Source organism: Bacillus rossius, chromosome 12, assembly GCF_032445375.1.
Source record: "Bacillus rossius redtenbacheri isolate Brsri chromosome 12, Brsri_v3, whole genome shotgun sequence".
Classification (NCBI taxonomy): Eukaryota; Metazoa; Arthropoda; class Insecta; order Phasmatodea; family Bacillidae; genus Bacillus; species Bacillus rossius.
The window spans coordinates 50,536,264-50,560,834 of record NC_086339.1 but is presented as its reverse complement, the minus strand read 5'-3'; the positions used below and the strand labels follow the sequence as shown (position 1 = coordinate 50,560,834).

Genomic DNA, 24,571 nt, shown 5'->3' with positions numbered 1-24,571 from the left:
ACCACGTAATTGGGTGTTGTCTAATTTCTGGAGTGGTAAATTGGCAGATATAAAAGCCTCGGTTGTATCCAAAATAAATTTCTCTCTGTCCTCTCGTACTTTTTCCCCGACTTTTGCGACTTCTTCTAGTGTTGCAAGACGTTTGCTGCCACTGCTTGTGCCCTCTGCACCTAACCTCACTTTCACATGATGCTTACTAGCAACATGTTTGACAACAGTGTCCCTTCTCTCGTAATCAATTCGGAAATTGCACCATTTGCAGAACAAAATGTTGTTGGAAACGTACAGCCCTTCCGATTTAAATCAGTTGCCCGCGATAAGCAAGATGCTTTAAATTTTGGCATCGCTATATTGGGTCTAGCAGTAAATAAGTCGAAAACTACAAGGATTCTTGTTTTACTTAAACTGCCTGCCCGTGTAAACTTTTGCAAAAGTATAGAATATTTATGAACACGGCAAATTAACTAGGTATCCCGAAAGATAACACACGTTAAGCGTTGTTTTGCTAACGAAAAATTGGTGCGTTGGTACTGACGTGTACTATCGCTGTGCTCGCTGCTAGCACATTCAATTGTCTTCCGTTGCAATCTGGCGTCAACAAAAACAAACGAATATCGAGTTCAGAATTCGGGATGGCGTAATATATGTTTAGAAAAACATTATATAACATTTTTTCGGTACCAGGTATTCGAAAAGAACTAATTAAGCAGTGGAGTAAAGCAATGCAAAAAATTTAATCAATGGAAAAATTATGTTGTATTCTATTGTGAAGCGAAGAGGAAGGAGTAAGGACTGCTGTGTGTAAATATGGAGGCTGCCGGCTGAATAAGTACTCCAATGGGTAATTTTCTGAATTGATAGGCGTAATGTTTCTGGCAAATGGAAGGCGCTAAAAGACAGCTAAGGTGTTTTAAAATAAGTGGTATTTCCAACCTAATGTGTGAACATCGTATTTTGTGACATCGCGCACATAATCTTTTATAAAGTCGCAAATAATTCATATTTTATCATTTTTTTCTGAGATTTTCAGAATTTCGCGTTTTATAGTTATAAAAATCTTTTTTCGCAAAAATTCGTGGAAAAATCATTAAACCATTTTATCCCATCTCTAATAACCATGTTCTACATGTTCAACTAACTAAAAAATAATGAGTACAGTTAAAAATTATTAAAGAGCATATTAAAGTGCATTTTAAAGCAAAACACTTTTTTCTGTCAACCTTGGGGATTCACTCATCAAAATGTTCTTATTTGGCTGCAATTGGTATAAAAACTCTTTTTGCACACTTAGTTATTTAAAGACACATTTTTTGGTTTTAATAAAGGCCAATTATTTAAACTGTGATTTTTGTATTATTTTTCTTTTCAAAATTTTATTTATTAAAAAAATATATAGAGGAAAGTGACCAAAGTCGGACCCGCATTTTGTTATTTGCTTACCGCATTTTATTTTACGTAACAAAACATTCAATTTTTAATTAACATATCATTTTCGTACATTGCCAAGTGATTTACAGTGTTTACGTGAATCCAAAACACATGATAAATCTTCTATAAATTTTTTAATAAAAATGTGATATATTGAGTGCCTGACAAAATGTTGCCTAAGTCGGACCCCTTGAAAACATTCAAAGAAAAATCACTAAAAATACATAAACAATGGCAGATAGTTAGAAAAACGTAAATTATAGTGGTGCACCGATGCGGATACCGATGAATCGTAATCGGCGATTATGGGTACTAACCGATTAATCGTAATCGGCGATTATCTTAACGATTACTTTGCCGATTATCTACGTCCCGGCGTAATTAAGTAGGTTTTTACCGTGTAATATTTTGTTACATATTTTAGGACGAAATACGGTAATATTTGTATATATTACAAAATTCATCTAACTCCGACATATCAAGATTACAGATATTTTGTTAAGGTTAATTAATCTCATTGCCTCTAACAATAAAAAATACATTTTTCCTACACGTTTATTTACGTTTCGTCTTTTGTTCTGTCTTTTGTTTAGTGGCCTTGTACATTACCTATAGCCAGAGACGTAAAATAGATGACACGCAATCAAAATACCACAAGCAGTTGCAGTGTATTCTATGAGAATCGATCTTTTCGAGTAGTAGTAGCGGTTCAAAATCGTGGTCCCGATACCTTTCAGAGTTTATCACTGCGTTTTACAAACTCGTTATGGGCGTCTTTGGTAACATAATCCGTTGTTGTGTTATTTGTATGTGACGTGAAAAGTGAAAAAGTATTTATAATTTTATACATTCAGTCAACATTAATAAAATCACATGTGCTAGAATTGGTTTTGAGTCATTTTTATATAATTAAAGTGAGATGGCGACGAGGGAGAAAAAAAGTGAAGTGCGGAAACATTTTTATATAAACTCAAGTGAACAAATTATAGCAACATGTTTACATTGTTAAACGGTAATTTCTCGATGCAACTTTATGTGATAGTCGATAATAATGCTAGTTTTCCACAATAAAAACTTACCCATTGTAAATTACAATTATTTGACTGTAGTTCAAGTTGTTTACAATAACAAATATAAATAGAAGTTAATTTAATTTACTCTTTGCAATGATATAATAGTGTATTTAATATATTTTTATACTGTTATTATAACTGTATTGTCAATTTTACCTACTCTTGTAATTAAATTCACATGGGAATAAAAAAATTTGTGTGCATTATTACACTTAAAAAAATTATTTCATTATAATCGGTAACTGAATCGGTATCTGCCGATTATTGCTCTCATAATCGGTAATCGAATCGGTAATCGGTAAAGCCATATCGGTGCACCACTAGTAAATTATATTATGCAGTGAGAAACTTATTAGTGCCACAATCCTCTGTTTATGACACTAACGGCAGAAATCACAGATGTAAATATTTCTGTCATTTCCAGTGCACTCTTCGTGTGCCCACAAGCTACACATTGCGCACTGAATCCACATTTCTTGATTGCAGTACATTGAAAATTTTTGTCCACAAAACATGCAGTCTGCGTCATTCTGAGTTGGCGGTACGCCTTGTGGAATACAGATGTCCAACTCAGAGTCCCCACTGTCATGTAATGAAATATCGTCACTGTCTAAACTTTCATCATGTTGTCTTCCACCAACATTTTGGGTCCTTGATCTCCCACGTCCTCCACCTCCCCTTCTCCCGCCTGTAGAAGCCGCTCCTCTTCGGTAATGTTCTTTTCCCTTGGCTGGCTGACATTGTCTTCTCTTTGACTTCTCCAAGGATTGAAGCAATGTGAAGATGTTATCACTGCAGATGATGTAGCTCTCCGACCTCTTGTCGAGATTCTTCTCCGAATAGTGGGTACAGGGCTGATGTCCAGTGGACCTACTGAAATGGATGATGGACCAGGTTCTATCGTTGGTGATGATGAAGATGTGCTTGGTAGACTGACAGTCCCGTGGTCTTCATGTTGAGGAGCAACCAAAACTGGAGTGGTGACCTTGACAGTGTTATAGTTAGACCTATGTGCTTCCCTGTACTGAACCTCTCGCGAAACTGAAATGAAATCTGAGTCTTGAAAAATGTTTCTGTCCACAGGATATAAGCCTGTACAGCGAAATCCATTAATTGCAATCTCTGCTGTCTGACATTTGATGTAAGCTTTCCCAAAGAGATCCATTACATCATTGAGACTGGTCTCTGCTACTCTCTAAGCCACATTCGAACATTTTCGCTATAGTGAGCCTTGAGGGGACGTAAAATTTGTGCGGTCTAGAGGCTGCATCTTGTGGGACGAGTGTGGTGGCAAAGAAATTATTGTGACATTGTTCTGTCGTGCCATGTCTATAATGTCAATATTTCGTGTGTGACTGTAATGACCATCTAATATCAGCATTACAGGCTCAGCTTCAGTTGGTTTGGTATGGTGAATGAAACTCTCAAACCACTTGGTGAATATATGGGACTGAACCCAACCAGAGGGATGAACAGTTACAAATGTTCCAGGTGGCTTGCCTCTTTCCAGAGCTGTACTCATATTAGTGCGAGGAAATATCACCAATGGTGGAATAAAGTTTCCACTTGCGCTCATACAAATGATCACTGTAATGAGTGAACCTCTTTCAGCTGAGGTAATGGATCCAATCTGTCGTTTCCCTCGCAGTCCAATCACTTCAGGAATCTTGCTTTGAACAATTGAAAGTCCACTTTCATCGACATTCCATATTCTGTCAGGTGTGTAGTTCGTCTTTTCTAATTCTTTTTCGTAGTTATCATGAAACTTTGACATACTTTCTTGGGTGAAACTTGTAGCCCTAACATACGATGTTCCAGTTGGTTTACGGACTGACAACAGGCCCTTGTGTCGTCTTAGAAATAGCTTCAACCATTTTTGTCCAGCTGCTTGATCTCCAAAAGGATGTTTGAGGTTGTTTCTAATTGCTAATGTAAGTGCCATCCTTCTTACATCAGCTCTTGTCAAACCAAAAAATGTAGCCTCCATCTTCAGACAGTATTCTACAAGTTCCTTTTCAAGTTTGGGTCCAAGAATTGTAGGCCGCCCCACTTTTGTGTGCCCTGCTTCACTTGGATCACCATACTTCTCCTTTGCAAGCCTCATCAATGTTGTTTTAGGAACGTCGAAAACTTTAGATGCCTTCTTCCACCCCATTGTTTTATTCCTAATAGCTCTAATTGCTTCTTCCATTTTATGGGCATCCCATGATCTTCCACGATATTTGGCATGTCCCTGAGACATCTGAAACAATGGTGCAATGGATTTGCTAAAAATTTGAAACATAGTGGTGTACACATCCTTTACAGACAGGGAAAAACTTTACGAGTTAAAAAATATTACTGCTATATAGCTTCTCTCAGATTAAACTAGCCATCCACATTCATAACAAAGACCTTAGAATTAATTAGACCATTTCATTAGACTAGAGTTTTTTAAAATAACATGCTTTTTTGACAGTTTTCTGTACAGGCACTAAACAGTGCACAATGCAAATGGGATGCATAATGAAGCACTGCAGGCCTGACTCTAAGTTGATCGTAAAATTAATTACTAAGTCTTAAATTAAAGTACTGACATATACACTAAGAAGCAAAGTAATTGATGCAAAACACATGACATATTAGCAACGAACGCTGGTCAGCGAGTAATCGCGGGGTAATTCTGTTATCCCCACCCTTGCATTTAGGCAATGCTTCATATACATGTTCGCATCATCTTTCGAAACCGCGTAAATTTCATGAGCCGCCCAGATATTGTTACTTCACTAGGGGTCCGACTTTGGACACACTAATGGGGTCCGACTTCGGATAAAATATCCTTAACATTTAACAAGCCTCTAAACATACATTTTTCACATGTTTTTAATGTGTTCATCTGTAGAATATAGATTAATATTTTTAAAGGGCAGAACTGTAAACAAACTTCAACTTACCCTTCATTAAATAATAAATGTCCACTGTTTCATATGCCGGTGCTAAAACATTCACTCACACGAAAAACTGTAATGGCAGAACTGGCTGGCTACTTGCGCCAGTCTGATGCTGCCACCTATACTACACACTATTCACTGTCTGGCGGAGAGGATCCATTTTCTATCGTCGCACTGCAGCACCTACCAAGAAAAATACCCTGGGGGTCCGACTTAGGGACCGGGGTCCCGTGTGTGCATGAGGGCATGTGCAGTGTTGGCAGTTCTCCCTCCCTCCCTCTCTGAACTGGCCCCACATCTTGACCGGAGTTCAGGTGTTTGAATGACATGACCACCGCTGTCACCTCGTGGTGAACTGTGTGCTGGTTCTTATAGACGGAACTGACAAGGAGTAGCTTGCCACCTCTTCCCTATCCAGGGATGGGTTAAAAAATACTATACAAAAACAAGGTTATGAAAAATAGCAGTGTTCACCTCTGTCTTGTTAGGAAGTGCAGGAACTGGATGGGTCGTAAATATGGTGGGACGGGGAGGGGGGGTGTTTGTTACCTCTCACCCTCCCATAGCTGGCAGACAAAGAAGAGCACAGGGTCCTATTTCTTACGTGCCAATAAGCTATGACTAGGGACCCAAGAAAATGGTAAATAAAACTGGCTCATTTCAGTGTAAAAAAATGACAAAAGCGGTGCAAAAAATCGGTGTAAAAATAAGCAATCGGTAGAGACCCCAAAAAATGGTGAAAAAATTATGCCATTGGTGGTGTAAAAAAAACCTCATAGCGGATAGACACTACAAAGTAGCAGACTCTGCCTTACATCGGCCCACTTTGTCTGTCGTTTCATCACACAAGAATACAATGTTTGTCTTCTACAGCGTGCCTTACTCCTTCCTTATTTGCCTGGCCAATTTTTGGGACATAATTCATAAATTTCTCCAAGAGTGTTGGCTGATGGCAAATCCCCTGCACCTAAAATGTATACATAACTTACAATATATACTTATAAATAGGTAGCATTTATAAGGTTATCGCTGAAAATATTAATGGGCTAATTTACTCAAAACAATTCTAAGCCAAGCCAAACCTAACCTTTTCAAGATTACTGCTGGATTACAGAGTCAAACCATCAATCAATCAGTCAAAAATATCTTGTGGTGTGCTCAACATTTCACAATGCAATCCATCCTATTTATGTGTTTGTTAATCTGAGGTACTTGCATATTTATTTGAAGTAAAGGTAAGTTGGGCCTGAAGGTAAGTTAATTGATAATATTGTAGGCCTACATATGCTTATGAACTTTTAATAGAGGGGGAAAACATTTCTAAATAAATAAGGCTAAACTTCAACATGGGTGTTAAACCATTCCCTCATAGCTGGATGATCAGCTTTTTCCAAAGGAATGTTAACTTACAGCATCATATTAACAAAATCAGAAACAAATTCTTGTTTTCTGCACTTTCAAGCTTGTTTGTTTTATTCACGCTGTCGCCTATCGAGATTTGTTTAGACATGGTAGAATTTGCTTGACAAAATAATTGTCTTTTCTGTTTTTTTGTTGTGTGTGTCATTTGCCACATGCTTTTTGCACATGTCTTTGTGTGTCCTATCAACCCGCACGTTGCAGAACTTGCACATCATAATTTTGTCCCGCTGATCAAAAATATAAAATCCATCCGATTTCATCTCTCTTTCGCGATCAAACATTGTCAAAGTTTTCAGCATCTTAGCCATAAATTCAATTGTATCACAAAACTTACAAAATGTGGACGGTATTTGTAAACACTCATAGATATGTGCACGCAAAAATGACTGCCATCTTAGCTCCATGCGATTAAATTAGGTTAGAAAAATCGACACCAGTGCACCTTGCGGCAGAAACGACCATTATTCAAAACACGAAAACTGTGGACAGTTAATTTTGTTATGTTGGTAGTGTGCACATATCGATTGTTGACATTTGTTACATTTTGTTTTCATTTGCGATGGCAATTTACTGCTTGTAAACAGAGTAATAAAATTACATGGATTTCAGTAACGTATCAACACGAAGATAATATCACGGCACTAGTCTTTCAGTCTATGTTTATTTCACGCCTATGTTTAGGATGGCATAAATAAATATAACTTGCGACATAAGGATATTATTTTGTGCGAAAAAGCGTGAATTTCGGGCGAAAATTCATGAATTTCGAGCAAAAATTCGTGAATTTCGCGACTATGTCAAAATCAAAGGAAAGTCGCAAAATTTGTTTAAAGTATCAAATTTTCGCGTTATTTCGTGAATTTCGCGCTTCACAATTTTTCGGGGTCCCTAGCTATGACCCATATGCAGGGGCAACCATTTCAGTGAAAATGTTAATTTTTTAGCCCAAAATTAAGGGTGCTGTAGAGGTACTTGGTGAGGCACTCATAGAAGTATTACATTTGTTTTTAAATGTCTTTAATTTTTTCTCTGTGTAATTTTATCTTTGCCTTATATTGAATGTTATTAGCAATTTTTGTTCTCTATGAATATTGCACTCTAGCTTAGACGTTAATTTTATTACTTTCTATCTGTATGTTTCTTGATTAAAATAATTTTTAAGGCTTTATTTGATATTGTCCAATGAAAATCAGTGTTACCATACTGTTCCTGAGAGATAACATTTAAAGAGATTATTATTGATTGGAGGCTAAGCCACGATTAATATTCCGTTTAGAATATATTTGCGATTTCAAGCAATATATCGATGAGCTCAGAACAAGGGAACTTGAAATGTTTATATTTCTTTTCAAATTTGGAAGCTTAGTTTGGTTTGTTCGTTCGACGGCCAAGGGAGTTAGATACAGTGAAATTCCGTTACAACGTACTTCAGAATAACGTATATTTCAGTTCAACGTAGGATTTTAAATTCCCGCTCAAAACACCAATGTAAACAATGTAAAAATATTTCACTTTGACATTAAAAACGTATCCTACCTTTCAATACAACGATCATTCTTTCCCAGTTATCAGGAAAATCTATACACGTAATTGTTACTGTGTTTGTGCAGGGGTTCTTTAATATAAATGTACATTATGATTAATTTTTATCACTTTCAAGAATCGTTAACAAGTATAAAACGTAAACAAATACTGTCTCAACGATTCATAGAATCATAGTACAATATAACACGCCATTCTTCCTCCTCCATGGATCACACACTTTAGTGCACGAGACGATCTTAGCAATCGATTGCTGTCTCGCCTCTCTTCAAGACAATATTTTTAGCTGCACCATCTTATTTGTAGAGCACGTTTTAAAAGTTTTAATTAACGCAGATACAAACGTTAAATAAAAATTATATTTTAACTTATATACGAAATAGAAAATCCAATAATGTTAATTTATGCAGGTTAAACTGTTTGGTAGAGGTGGGTTGTTACAGCAATTTTCAGTATCTGTTTCAACCAGTTACTGATACAGTAATGTACTGGTTACAAGTAGCTGATACTTCTGTATCAGCTAAGCAGTAGCGCTCCCAGGAAGCAACAAGGTATCAGCATTCTCGTTACAGGTTACACATCCTCCGTGCCGTCATCACCAGCGTAAAAAGGTTTCAGTTTTCTCTTTCCACGTTCTTTGTAAAAAGGTATCAGTTATCTCATTCTACATTCTTCGTAGTCGTAAAAAGGTATCAGTATTCTCATTCTACAATCTTCGTAGTCGAAAATGGGTATCGGTGTTCTCTTTCCACGCCTTTCGTAATCGGAGTCTTCAATCTTTGCAAGGAGCACGCACTGCGCACTGAGCGTACTTTGATGAGAAGCCTAAGATGTACATCAAGCTCTGTCCCTGCCCGAACACGCCCAAATATTCACCTTCGGCCAACTTCAGGATTTGTTTTATTTTTACACAGGAGAAATGAATTCAAATATTAAAATTGGTCTGCTAGGTTAGCTACATTAAAACACTTCAGAACACTATGGACGGTTAGTTAGGTTAGTATAGCTACATTAAAATAATCGAGAAATATAAATATATATAAATAAACCCGAGGTTGGCCGAAGGTGAATATTCGGGCGTGTTCGGGCAGGGACAGAACTTGATGTACATCTTAGGCTTCCCCTCCTTCAACGCCTACCCCTGCGCTTCCAACCACACATTCTTTCCCTTCTTTATCCCTTATTCGTCGTGCCGCTCCCTCACCTTTCACAAGCTCCGCCCAAGTGACTGTCATCTGCGATCGGGTTCTGCGCACATTGGCCGTGGTGTTGTTCCAGGTGAATTCTAAACTGATACTAAAGTACTCGATACTTGAATAGTTTACTCATTTGCAGTACTTGATACAGGTGTTTATCAGTATCAAAGTACCAGATTGATATTCTGCAACCCACCTCTACAGTGTTTGGTCACAACATGGCCGACACGCTTTAATAGTTTTGCCATGAAAGTCGGAATGTCACCTGGCACAGCGATGCTCACGACGCGTACTACTAGTGCGACGCTATGGTTATCTATGGATGCGAGGTTTGTTTACGTTTGACGTGGCGCGAGGCAAACAATATCGTTGATTGAATATTTTAATCAGGATGGATGGCCAAAAAGATAAAGAGAAACGCAAGCAGTTCGCTTTGAAGGAAAACGTGGAAATTTTTAAAGAAGTTGGGAAAGGCAGGAATAATGCATATGTGCCACAGTCATTTGGTTTGGTGCCCACTACACTGTCAACAATAATAAAAGATCGCAAAAAAATTATTAAACTGTACGAACAGTCATCTTTATCAGCTGGTCGCAAGAGACTTCGCCTAGGAGATAACAAAGGAATTCTATCTCCAAAAATGTATATTTCTGCAAAATAGTTTAACCCATTTGTCATTTTGTGTTCGACAGATATAAATTTTGTACATGTAGGCCTAGAATGTAGGCTACGGTATCAAGTTCAGTAATTTTTTTATTTTAATTCTTGTTGTTTTACAAATATTTGCTTCCAAGCTAATGTAACGTTTGATCCCCTACTACTTTATTTTTATAAATTCAAAAATACTACATTTTTAAGGTAACTTTCAGAATAAAGTACTTTCATTACTAAGTATAAATGTTGAGGCTTTATTGATGTACTTTATAACGAGATTCTACTGTACATCGTTAATAAGTTCCACGTAATTTGAGATTATAGAATCAAAGTGTAAAGTTTTAGTAGTAATTAATGAACTACGAAAACCAGGAATAATATTGATATATTTCAAGAAAACCGGTACTAGTAAGTATTAGAAGAGGTAGTGACCGATTATGGAGCATGACATCAAGACCGTCAGTAAGTTAATTAGCTTGATACCAGAGAATCAAATATGTCAGTGAAGCAAGAAAGAAGAGATGCCGACCCACGTCGCGAAGGAAGGATGCCGATCTAATAGAGGAGACATCGCGACTGACGGGATCCTGGCAGCATCCACTACGACTCCAAGTTTACCGACGTCAGGTTCAGAGGGAGAGGACCAGAGGAGTAACCTAACATACGACTTCGGCAGCTGCAGAGCCAGCAGCACAGGAAGGAAGCCACGGAGTTTGAAAGGTTTTCCAAAGCAGTCCAAATCGTGTAGCAGTTCACCGAGGTTTGTTTTCCCCACCCAAAGGTACCTCAAACTGCGTAATGTTCATGTTAACCCCTTGATACTGAACAGTCACAAGATTTATAATTGTTTTATTATTTTGACCCACAAATAAGTAGGGTCAAATTTGTTCAAAAGAAACGATGGTGAATTAAGTGTTACCTACCAGATTTGAAATGTCATAAGTTAAATCCAATAATTTTATTTTTAAATGGAATAATATAAATGGACACTCTCCAATTGTAAACTGAGTTTGTATGCTACTATCAGTTCTACGTCCATGGTAAATTACCAAATAATTCCAAGAAAGTTATAATCATCGTTTGTTTGAAATCTAACATAAACAAAATATCAAACTTAAATACTACAAATGTCATCTATGAAATAATTGTGAGCTATATTTATCTGGAATATTTGTAAATAATAATCAGGTGTTATGTTTTCATTATTGTCATACAGTAGAACCTCCTTTTTACGTACCCGGGATTTACAAATTCCCGTGATTAACGTATTTTTTTACTTGCACCGTCACGTTTCCTATAGTATTAATGCATTATTTTCCCGCTTTATGCGAAAGCATTTCCCGCAAATTACGTTGCAAAAGCGCTGCATTTAATAGCAAACTATCAGAAAATTTTCGAAGCAACAATAAAAGTTGAAAGCTAACAGCGAGTACCTACTTCGTTTATTTATTTATGTTAATTGCAAGTTTTCTTGGTCACGGCAGCTTCGTTGGCCATTGTAAACATTTTTTTTGTGCCACTGGCCCTGTTGAACCATAAGGCCAGGAATATAAACTTTGGTGACGTGAACGTGAAAATTAAGTACATATTACTCTATCCCCTTTGAACTGTAATGAATAATGCATAAAAAATAAGTACAGCAAAACCCCTTATTTGCACTTTTCATGGGGACAAAGTAAAAAAGTGTAAAAAGCGGGAAAGTGTAAATAAAGGGAAAAGTATAAAAAGGAGTACAGTTTACCTTATTTAGAATTTTTTTCCTTTTGTTTAATAGCACATACTACAATGCAGGTACAAACACACTAACAACAAATTTTACTTTAGTATTTAATCAATTATTAATTTACCACATTTGACAAAAATAAAAAAAGAATGAAAGCCAAAATGTTTTTCTGATTACTTCCTAAAAAATAAATTTGAAATTTTCTTCTGCTTGCTTTTTTGGCTGTTCAAGGAGATTATTTGCCTCTCCAAATTATAAATACAGTTGCAACCGGCAGGGTTTATAACAGATACGGGCTACATACACATTGCTCACAGTAAAAAAATTTTTAAGAAAAGGCCGCAAATTGATGAATGTTTACCGTCAATAGCGCGCCAAACGCGGAGAAAGGTCATTGTACTCGGTCAGCTGCTGTAACGACGCGGCGGCGCATGCGCACTCTATGCTCCGCCCAGACTCATGACGCCATCAGCCGCCAACCAATAGATGCGAGCTTAGCGGAAAAAAATATAAGCTCCACCTCCCGTGTACCAATTTTATCCAGTTCTAATACCAGTTTATTGGTATACGCACCAGTTTTCTCGCTGCCGTGACATGTTCAAGTTTATGTTTATATTATCATGATGTCTTGGTACCAATAATTAATTATTTACGATCCCCAGAAATAAATGGTTAGTTTAAAAAATATGGCGTCAACTGTACAATACTTCCCAAATTATAAAAGACGTATAAAACAGTTACCAAGACACCGCTCATTTTATCTTGTGAAGTTTATGTCTCGTACCAGTATTTCGGCTAAGTTGTGACATAAATACAGTATCAGAACTTACAAGCAGCCATGTTTGTACATTCATGAGTTTACGTTTTTCCCTCGTGCATTTTAGATTGTCTCCTGCTATAATTACTCGTACTTTTACACGCCTAGGCTTAAATTATTACATGTTTAGAAATAAAAGCAACTTTTCATGTTATAAAATATGTATATTTTGCTATTTAAAATGTTCATTGCCTACTAGCTCCACGGTATTTTCTGGTTGTTTATGGTTGTTACGTGACGTAAATAGCGGGATTGATTCGATTTTTGAGACGTAATTCGCGGGAAAGTATTGTATTGGACTATATGGGAACCAAACGGGACCTGAAGAATATAGTGCAAATAACGGGAAAACGTAAATAACGGTAACGTAAATAAGGGGTTTCGCTGTAGTAGGAATGGGTATTTACATAAAAATACAGTTATTACTATGCTTTTATTAAAAATAACTTTAAAAGCAACGTATCGATTTCTTGTAAATATGGCGTCTTCGTGCATGTTCGGCGATGTTCGTTTTACCACAACAAATATCGTGGAAACAGTTGGCAGCATTGAATTTCTAACATGGTAACAAAAATGATACGTTTTTATATTTAATAAAAATAGTTACGGTTTTAAAGTGAGAGTGTTTGTGTTAATTGTTTCGTTTAAACTCGAAATTAAATCGTATGCTGACACGGGATTATTAACAATGTCCGGAAAAAGTGTTACTAGAAAAACTCTCACAATCAAAGAGAAATTGGACATTTTAAGACGTTATAATGCGCACGTGGGAACTCAAGTTTCTCTTGCCAACAAACTTAATATTTCATGCTCAACATTGAACACGATTTTAAAAAACCGCAAGACAGTTGAAGAAAACTCAGTTAAGTGTGGGGCAACGACAGCGAATAAGAGAAAGTATGTACGAGCATCGAATTTCGAGAAGCTGGAAGAGATCTTAAAAAAATGGTTCACTGAAACCAGATCAGCAAACATCCCCATCAATGGAGTGCTACTTCGTGAGAAGACCCGGCAAATCGCTGATAGGTTAGGTATAAAAGATTTTACTGCTTCCAACGGGTGGATTTGTAGGTTTAAAGAACGAAATAATGTTGTGTTCAATACAATTACAATCTGTGGGGAAAGTAGAAGTGTCAACACACAAACAGTTGAAACTTGGAAAACGGAGCAGCTACAACATCATCTCTCTGACTATGCACCAAAGGATGTTTTTAATGCAGACGAAACTGGCCTTTTTCATGGTGTGATGCCAAGCAAGGAGAACGCTGCCATGGAGGAAAACACAGTAAGTTACGACTAACTGTTCTTCTCGCTACAAATGCAGATGGTAGTGAAAAGCTGCCACCACTTGTTATTGGCAAAAGCAAGACCCCCAGATGTTTTAGAAATGTTAAAACACTGCCTACAAAGTACTCTTCCAACTTGAACGCTTGGATGACTGCTAGCATTTTTGAGAGTCAGCTGCATGCATTGGATGCTAAAATAAGGAGTCAGAACCGCAAAATTGTTCTTTTTATTGACCAATGTCCAGCACATCCAAAGCATGTTGAGCTGAGGAATGTAAAATTACTATTTTTTCCTGCTAACTGTACAAGCCATCTGCAGCCCCGAGACTTGGGTATTATACACGTTTTCAAGGTGAACTACAGAAAAAGGTTGGTGCAGAAAGCTCTGTGCATGATGGAATCTGGGAAAGACTCCAAGACCATGAAGTTAAATGTTCTAGATGCACTTCATAACATTGCCTATTCGTGGAACAAAGTGCAACCAGAAACTATAGCTAACTGTTTCAAGAAAGCTGGTTTCTTTTCCTCTGGAGTGACTGGTGTTGAAGAGTTACCTGGTAATGAAAAACTTGATGATGTGGCGAAACTCAAAGCTGGTGTCTCATTCGGTGACTTTGTACAAGTAGATGATGACATAGTGACGACAGAGACTGAAAACCTGAATGATATTGTGGATAACCATCTGGCAGCAAATGCTTCTGGTGAATGTCAAGACAGCGAAGAAGAAGAAGAAGAAGAAGAAGAAGAAGAAGAAGAAGGAGAAGAAGAACCAGTTCCAACGCAGGCAGAAGCAACTCGTGCAGTTTCAACACTAAAAAGATTTGTTTCTAGTTTTAGTAACACTGAAATCCTACTCCCAGCTCTGCAAAAACTTGAAGTGGACATTGAGAACTTGTGCAGACTCCATTCAAAACAGTCACAAATTTCAGATTTTTTCAAGAAACTCTAAGTATGATAATATATTTGTAATAATAGTGCAGAACATTTGGGTTGTATATACGGCTATGTGCTAACTACTTTTATCAAACTTGATTATGTTGGTTATTTGTATTGTATATAAACCTTTTTTGTACATAAAAATTTGGTTTAGGTTAATCGTCAAAATCTCTGTTTAATAATCTGAGATACTGAAGAGCTAATTATTGTGTAAAACTTTTAAATATCTGACATTTGATTTTGTTTTGTGTTTACCATCTGCTTCTAATTGTTTGCATCACATTTAAATAACAATAATTTTTATTTTTTTAGCATTTCCCTCATTTTACATATTCCAGCATTTTACATATTTTTTTCCTGGTCCCTTGAAATATGTAGAAACAAGGTTCTACTGATGTAGTGTAATTGGGCATGTCTGTGTAAATGTGTATTGTCACCACCGTCACACTTAATTACATTGGTAGTAAAAATTCAAATTTTTAATACACCTTTCAATTCCAGTATCTCTGTTACACTAATGTTCATGAAAATTTCACAGATTACAGATGTTTTGCACTGATATACTTTAATTAATGAATAACGTTAAAAAGAGAAGATATTGTTTTGCAAAAAGATATTATTCGTGGATTCAGCACTTAAAAGAGTGAAGTTAACTAAAGTACATGCACACTTGGATATCGTCATCTCTAGAGGTTGGTTTCCGGAGATTCGGTGTACCAACCACAGGGAATAATCGTAGTTACTTTGTAGGTCTGCGCCTATTGAACTGGTGACTAACAAAGGGGCTAGATCCATAGATCCGTCCGTTCATCTCGGTGACGGACAGAGCGACCCATGCAAAGAAGAGCCATTCTGCGGGTAAAAACGGTACCTCACGCATCGAGTACGGACATGCTTTTAGGTGTTATCGTTATCATCACAAAATCTTGTCCCTCACTAAAGAAGAAAAAAACAGTTTTTCCTGCTAAACATTATTTTCTTGTTTGAAACGTGCAGTTGGCATGAGGCTACATCCAGCTGATTATCGGCAGCACGAACCTGGATGGAGGCCTCGAGGAACTCTGCTCCCAGGGACTCCACCTGCTCGCGGACGCTGGCGCGGGTGTCGAACCCGCGCACTATCGCGCCCATGTGCTTGGCTTGGGCCATGGCCGCCAGGCCCGCCACTCCGCCGCCGATCACCAGCACCTTGGCGGGCGGCACCTTGCCCGCCGCGGTGATCTGCCCTGCACACACACTCTCCCCGCTTTCCCAGGACCTTTCCACAAGCAAAACCTTCATACAAACATATCTACAACACGCTGGAACATGCCAATTTCTACAGAAGAGAATTTAAAATGTTTCACAGCCAATGTAAGAAAGTTTAAACTAAATTCTAAATAACAAAATAATTAACACCAAACACCTAAACAGTAGATTATTTAACTTAAAAACTCACAAGTTTAAACCGACTTAATATAAAAAAAAATTCATATGTATTTTTGTTAACAACTTTGCAAAAAGTTTACCTTATCATTTGCATGCTTGGATTCTTGAATCTCCTTGAGGGTATATTAGTTTTTATTGCACACCAATTAGCTAAACCAAAAGTTGCTTCTAGGCCTGTGCAAATATTCAAATTTTTGGATATGAATAATTTGACCATGACAATGTCCCGGGCTGCACCCTTCTGAGCCCGATGTGCCACCACCCGCCCCCTCCCACGCTGCGAGCCCCTCCTCCCACCACCACCCTCTACGTCCGCCCACCGAAGTGTGTGTGCGTGTGTGTGCGTGTGTGTGCGTGTGTCGGCCCGCGCCCACCGGTGTGACGTCAGTGCTCCGCTCCCGAGAGCTGCCGAGCGAGGACGAGCGGTCAGTGAGTCGCGAGGAAGGAGCTTCACGCACCTGTCAGTGCTACAGGGGGAAACAGGCCTCGCCACACACGGGCTACGTCACGGCCCTGAGAACAGAGTCGCCGGGTCCACATGCCCATTATACATGTGGTGGCGCCCTAAACTTCGACGGACACTTCAACCCCCATTGCGGTAGCACCCTCAAAGCTGCTACTCACCTCCAAAGAATCTCCCAAAATGGTTGGCTGCCTCAATTACCGCCCTGTAGCCTGCCACGTTTGCCATTGAGCTAAGTGCGTCAAACACTTGTGCCCTGGATATGCGTGGGATGCAGTCCATTCCTGAAATACAGCATTTTACATTCACATTTAGTTCAACTAGTTTCAAATTAAACATTGGTATGCACTTTCATTTGATCTTTACTCTGTCACTTGACACAGATAAATACTTCAAATCATAACAACAGAGTAATAATGCTGAATTAAATCAAATTTCCTTTGGTTTTCACAATTTGCATTTACAAACAGGTTCTCTGCCACATCAGCTAGCAGAAATAGGGTAAGATGAGGAAGGTTGGTGGTGGTGTGAAACAAAGGTAAAAATTATAAAAAAAAAAAAATATTTTTTTCATAAAACTTATGATTATATAAAATTATGCCAAAAATTGCTTATATATTTAGCAAAACTATAAAAACATTTTCTTATTCAAATATCTACAACATAATTAACAAAACCAAAGTTTGCATATAATTTTTGACGTGTTAACGTCTTATAAATCGATGAACGCCGGCTGCACGCACGAAAAAGCATAACTCATTGTCACGTTCCGCCTGAGCCGAGTATGCAAGAACCGGCCAACCACCGTGAGAGAAAATCTTCTATAATATCAAACAGGTTAAGGCGGGCTTTTTAACTAATTGTTTGTAGTTATATTTAAACATATTATTTAAATTAAATTTGCAAAAACTGTAAATAATATTTGAAAATTAAAAAGTATGCAATTTTTCATCAATGTTTTCTAGGGATGTGCGAAAGTGACTTTATCCACACGAAATGAAAGTGAAAGAAAATTTATCAAGTTTCGCGAAAGTGAAACGAAAATGAATTTTTCTATGAGATAAATATATTCTTAACGAAAGTTAAGCGAAATTTTTTAATTAACAAAGAAAAAAAGTGCCCAAAATTTGCTCTTCAGTAATAAATTCTATTACATAAATCATTTTGGTACCTTTTGATGTATATATAAATATTTCTATTTAAAAAATCAACATCCGCCCTAGACCACACAACACAGCCCCATGTCACTCGTAAATTTCAAGAATCAATCCAGATCTTTCAGCGCACAGACTATTTCCTTTACAGTCGTAATGTCGCAGTCTATGATAATATATTTATCACGTGCATGGTACTGATGAAAAAAAAAACACGTGACTACTGCGGAACGGCCGTCATCTTGCAACACTGTCACACATGGCTAGCTCAGGAAGCTGTAAACCAGGCAAGGGACATGGTCAAAACAAAACATAACAAATGGTTGCTGCCAAGTGGTCATTACATGCAGTGACTTGTTGACCTTTTTGTCTAATTGGCTGTATGTTATGAGGATTTTATATGCCAGTCAGAGTATGTAAAATTTAAATAAAGCAGACGACAATGTTTTTGTTTGGCTGTGCGCGAATAAAAGTAGGTATGTTCTTTGTTTATGTGTATACGGTAAATACTAAATAGTGTACTAACAGTTCTGGAATGTATGTTTTACGAATATAGTACCTACACTACTGTTTGAAAGCAAATGAATCAGGTAATTTTTCAAATATTGCATGGTTTTGTTTTGATACCTAGGCCTACTGTAATCACGGTTGAATTTTGTTTACTTTATCTGCCATGTTTGTTCAAATTATGATTTTACTGTATTTTCATTAACGTGAGTTTTTTTCATCACCACGTAAATTAATCTTAATGGAAATCTTTTTTCTAATTAATGTCTTCATATGATTTGCATATGTTATTACATTATTAGTAATAACAAGCAAATCATATGAAGACATTACAGTAGAATCTCAGTGCTAAGTACTTACAGGCACCTCAAGTTTTTGTACTTAGCACTGAAACATGCATACATATCTTTACAAAGAGAAAAAAAATATATATAAAAAAATAGCTACAGGAGAGCCGCAATGCCATATGTATTCGCAACTGCGACTTGCTTTTTTCCCCGTGTCTAGTTCTCTGAGTATATCCACTTTTTCCTTAAGCGTGAATTGCTTTCGTTTCTTTTTATCTCCAGGATCATTCATATTCTAGCACAAATACAATGCGGTGTCTAAATAACGTAACCTGAAAATAAACTCAACAATAACAATAAACAATCCTGGCACAGACATCAAACAGTATTTTTAGCGTAGCATAACACTTTTGTCTAAATAATTAATACTTCTCTCAAACCTCCGTCTTTCGATGTATCGAATGGTGTTGTGTTGCTCACGTCGCATACTACGTACGGTATAATCTATGGTTGTGCGCTCAACTGTTTGTTAACTTTGTTTTGAGAATTTAGAGGTTAGAAAATACGTTGCGTTGGTATTTGTGTATCTTTGTTCTACTACATTAATCATTTAGCTGGAAATGTATTTACCAGTTTAAGTAAATTTTGGTGTAGTAATGCCACGCTACTAGTAGAATTTATACGTTATAGTGAAAAAGATTCTTTAAACTGAAACCGTTTTGCATGGCGAAGATACGATTTTTGGCGGGGACTTAAAAAAAAATTCGTTAAGTGAAATATACTTTATAATAAGGAACGTTATTGTACCGGTATTATACTGTACATTTTTATTAAATTACGATTTCTTTTTCAACTAGAACAAACGAACTTCGGTAAGCTATTGAACTTTCGTTTGGCTCGAAATATTTCGCTAAAAACGAACTTCGACAGATGAAATTCTTACCGAAATCGAAAATGAAAGTAGCAAAATTTCGATTTCGGTATCGGTATACCGAACATTCGCACAACCCTAAATTGTTTTCTTATGACGTTATCATGTAAAATTATCGTCCGTAAACCGACTTTACAGACAACCCCCTTTTTTCATAGTTCCAAAACAAAATTTCAAATTGATTTTTACAAACAAAATTTTCCTTAATTTTTTTTATTGGAAGTGCATAATTGGATGTATTATTGGATGTGTATTTCTGTATAAATTTTTTTGTTGTTTGCGCACCAACTTTACACCTAGTTTTTAACATGAAACACACCTCCAAATTTCCCACTTGGAGTAAATTGGAGGTTTTTTAAATTTTTTTTGGTAGTTGAAACTTTCATAAATTTCAAACCCATGTTAGTTTTAAAAGTTAGTGAACTTTCGTAATACAAAAAAAAATTTAGTGGGAAATATTTCAACATCGTAGAAAAAAACTAACTAAAATTGTGCATTTATTTATGCCATCTTATCCTACAAGCTACAGTGGAATGAAAACAAGACTATGTACTACTCTTGGTAAAAAAAAAAAAGCATGTCGTATGTCCAGCTGAACTGACCAAAAGCAGTCATCTTCTTCGCTGCCAGCACGTCAATAATAGGTTTGTTTTCTTCCAAGCCTGGGTACAGGAACGAGATGAGGGTTCCTGAGTCCCGAAACGCCTCAGTCTCCTTCACCAATGGCTGACGCACCTTCAGAACTATGTCTGCAACAAGCCTTAAGATGTGATCAACACTTCACTACAACAATACTGATACAGAAAGGCAAACTCCTTAAGAGATATAGAATAACCTGGTCAGACTACAGAAATTAAAAGCAAAGGAAAACATTTTTAGCAAAAGTAGAACATAAAAATTATAGGCTAGTGGAAAAGAAATTTTTTTTGTGTACAATACATGTGTTTTTTATACTGGGAAAAAATTGATTGTACCTGCATATTATCTTCCAATTAACTCTACGCAAGATGAAAAACTGTAACTGCAAATAAGTAATGCACGTATCATGAAAACAAGATGATCCTTATGCAGCATTTAACTGGGTAACTAAATATAAGTTCCTTGCTTCAAAGCAATGTTTTAAATTACCTTAGACTTCACACAACAACTCGACACACGCTCATCACCTGAATTATAAGCATTGCCAACCACTTTGGCCCCAGCGTTTGCGTAGTCCTCATCTCTGAAAGAGGCAAAGTGGCCCGCTCCACTCTCCACCTGCACGTTGAAACCCTTCTTCACGAGGACGGACGTCGCAGACGGACTCAGAGCGACCCTGCGCACGTGATACACACACGCTGTATCTCATGTGCTTACAGCAAACTCCATCAACACTTCTGGTTCAATGGCAGAGGCGGTATGTGCACCCATAGCTATATAAGAGGACGTCTGTGCATCCACATGCAAGGCAGGTAGTTCGTACACTTGATCTTACTGGATACAGCTAAAGAACAATGCAGAAGTAGAGTTTTACTTTGCACTGTTGTGCACAAAAGCTTACGTAATGATTCAGTGTTCATGATTTGAGTTAGGTTAACTGCCGGCTGTTGCAATTACTATCACTTGAATTTGAATGTGACCCTATAGATCACTGTTGTCAAGAACTCTTCACAGGCAGTAAACGTATTACACCACCACCTACCACTGCAGGTAGAAATAGCATCAGCCATATTCATATTTTTCAAATATAATAAGATTATGTATACAACATAATTTTCCCTTAAACTTGTATGGCAGTGCAAAATATATTTTTTCTTTATAAAATGGTATGAATTTTAGTGTATATTTATGTTACAGCAGCCATTAAGGCCACCAAATTTATTGATACTGCCTTATTTAACACAATTTTTTAAAACCTGGGTGAAAATAAATTGACAGAATAAAAAAATCTAGTTATATCTATGGTATATTCAGATAAGCCAATGTAAGCTGATGTAAAGAAAAAAAATTAGCCCCATTTATTTTATGAGACACATAACAAAGTAGTTATTACTCATTGTTACATTTATTTCTTACACATATTACTCAGAAAAATAGTTAAAAAAAAATTATATTCAAAATTTTATCTATTTTTTTTTGGGACATAGCTGCTTTGACTTCACTTTTAAATGGAACATCCAGCTTCATCCAAGGCCCGCAGAAAATGATAAAAATCAGTGGTTTCTGGCGAATACTTAAAATGACGATCACTGCATCACGAGAGGCATGGGGTGAGAGCGGGGAGGCTCACCTTCTCTCGTTCTGCCAGACTTCCTTGGGGACTCCCACCACGAGCCGGCTGTAGGGGGTGCCCCTGGCGGTAGGCCCCGGCTCTGCGACGCTCGCCTGCTTCTCCAGGCAGGTCCTCGAGGAGGTGAACTGTCGCCTGGGAGCCTGCCCCCGCCGGCCGACCAGAGCCACCACTTTCTCCCGAGACGAGAGCAACCGCAGCAAACCCCTCGCCATCTAGCTTGCTAGCTGATGGACCACCAAACAATAAATACTACACTTCTAACAACATTTTAAGCTTAAAAAATATAATTTTTTAAATTGTTGGCAGCCTGTGTGATGTTAATTGACGCTCACAAACTGCGAGATAAACAAATAAGTAAATGTTATAGGTTTATTATTCACATTAAGGGGATGCCTCCCATTTCAGGTCATGATTTAATATTTATATTGATCACTTATCAACTTTTAGACTTGTTCATTTTAACTTTAACCAAATTAAAAATATATACAGTGCATACTTTCTGCATAATTAGCTGCCAAAGTTACATTTACATCGTTTTTGGGATGTACAAATAAGGAGAACTCAATAGATTGCAGAACTGAAACTTTTTAAGTTCAACTGCAATGCCACTGGCTACTTCATGATATGGTTTGCATTTCTATCAAAAAAACTCATTTCATGTTTCTTGGCTGTCAAAATCGTAACAAATTTAATAATTTTGAAATGCCAGGTAAAATTATTTAACACTTTCTGGAAGAAATTCAAACCATTTCAACATCTCAAATCTCACAACTGCCCTATGCACGACAAAAAACCAAAAGAGCCAGTTCAGAGCCTTTCGCTTGGAGGTGATACGGCGCTGGAAGCACCAGTGAGCATTGCACATATCATTCCGCCTCACTAACACAAACACATCCCTGACTAATGCTATTAGCATAGTCTTGTAACATATGTCACATATTTATTAGGTATTATTTTAGTTTTATGTATGTTTTTAAAGTGTAAATGAAAATAAAAATATTAAAAAATTCAGTTTCAAAAAAAAATTATTTCTGTACAAACTTGAATATTAAATTGTCTTAAAATACCTAGCTAGGAAATCTCTAAATGCTTCCTTTGTTTAGGATGTAACTTCTGGAGTTATCCTTGTGGGAAATAGGGTCTGATCCAGTGCATTTACAATCATTTTTCGACGTTGACTGAAATATAAATTGTTTGCAACTGGAGTAAACTTGGACTGAAAATGAAATTAAGGTTATGTTATTGTTTTGTTGCAGTTGACCCTAAACACAGCAGCTAATGCAGAAAGGGGTATTGAACTTAGTTATTAATTCTGCCATACTTAAAACAATTTAGGAAACTGATCCACACTATTCCTTGACATTTTAAACTGTTTTAAAAGAGCCTATTGTTTTAGTTTAAAATGTCATTACAATCCCGTGTATTTAAGGCAAAATTTCAATTTGCGTTCTAACTGCAGTCCACCTAAACTCGATTAACTTCTAGGTTAAAAACTGAACACAATTTTCATTTGAGGTTAGAATGAAGTATTTTGCAGATATAGAGGGCATATAGCTGAGCACTGTAGAAGTAATAAACAAAGATAAATACGGAAATTATGAACGCCTTGCATCAATGTGTAAATATCTAATTATAATTTATAATACTCGTTGAATACAACCAGGCAAATTTATCAGTGGGTAGACTTGTTACTGTACTACAATACTAGTTAGCTATAACATACATATTCATATTACATCCATATCGTCTGTACTAGAACTACGGGTCGTCAACCCCGGACCCAGCACCTTTTAACAGTTACTGACATAATATACAGATGCAATTAAAACTCACCAGTAGTCCGTTAACTTCTGATAAATTATGTGGATAAGTTATTTATAGTACATTAACCGTACTGAATAATATGTTCACCTCCTGTTTTCATAATATCTATAATTGTTGTTCCCCAATCCAGCATCACACGTCAAGCTTGGACCCGGTACCATCCGAGCACGCAAGCAAGCAGATATTTTCTCATGATCTTTGAGATCATCCCCTCCACATTAACACTAACTTCAGCAGTAAAAAAAATTAAATCAAGTTAGCCAACAGTGTACTAGTAACTCGGCAGTATAATAAAAAGATTTAAACAAAATTAAAATATATATTTTATAAAAGCTACATGAAAGATAACCTTAAATAACAAATTCCACTTTAGTGTTTGCTAAACTAATAATATAAAACAACGTTCCTCATTAAACCATACTTTGTTGTGTTGGTGTTCTTGAATCATTTTCATGTTTTTACTCACTTGTCAGCGTGTAATACGTCACGTTCGGTAAACTATTACAGTTTAGTTAAAAGAAGGGGAGAATTGAGATTCTTCACTCAGCTGATAAATTTTCTCTGATCTCGACTAAGGTTACCGTAACAAGTATGTCTGGAACGTTGACAAAATTAGCGAGATCTTTCGGATTCATTTCACCCAAGACTCAGCAATTTGTAGTACCGGCAGCTCAACGAAGAAATTGTAAGTTATATTT

The 24,571-nt window shown here is 36.9% G+C and overlaps 1 protein-coding gene across 2 annotated transcripts in view; it reads right to left on the bottom strand.

Moving 5' to 3' along the window:
• Positions 1-24,111, bottom strand: part of LOC134537931 (NAD(P) transhydrogenase, mitochondrial-like) — a 183,244-nt gene extending 159,133 nt beyond the window's left edge. Inside the window, exons 1-6 of one of the 2 annotated variants that reach the window (XM_063378907.1) lie at positions 23,883-24,111; positions 22,047-22,273; positions 20,944-21,092; positions 20,380-20,526; positions 17,060-17,182; positions 16,046-16,233 (exon numbers count right to left, since the gene is read on the bottom strand). In XM_063378907.1, the coding sequence (XP_063234977.1) occupies positions 16,046-16,233; positions 17,060-17,182; positions 20,380-20,526; positions 20,944-21,092; positions 22,047-22,261 (822 nt within the window). In that variant the 5' untranslated portion in view covers positions 22,262-22,273; positions 23,883-24,111. The remainder of the gene's footprint in view (positions 1-16,045; positions 16,234-17,059; positions 17,183-20,379; positions 20,527-20,943; positions 21,093-22,046; positions 22,274-23,882) is intronic. The other variant, XM_063378908.1, reaches the window with a different exon arrangement.
• Between the last annotated feature and the right edge of the window lie 460 nt (positions 24,112-24,571).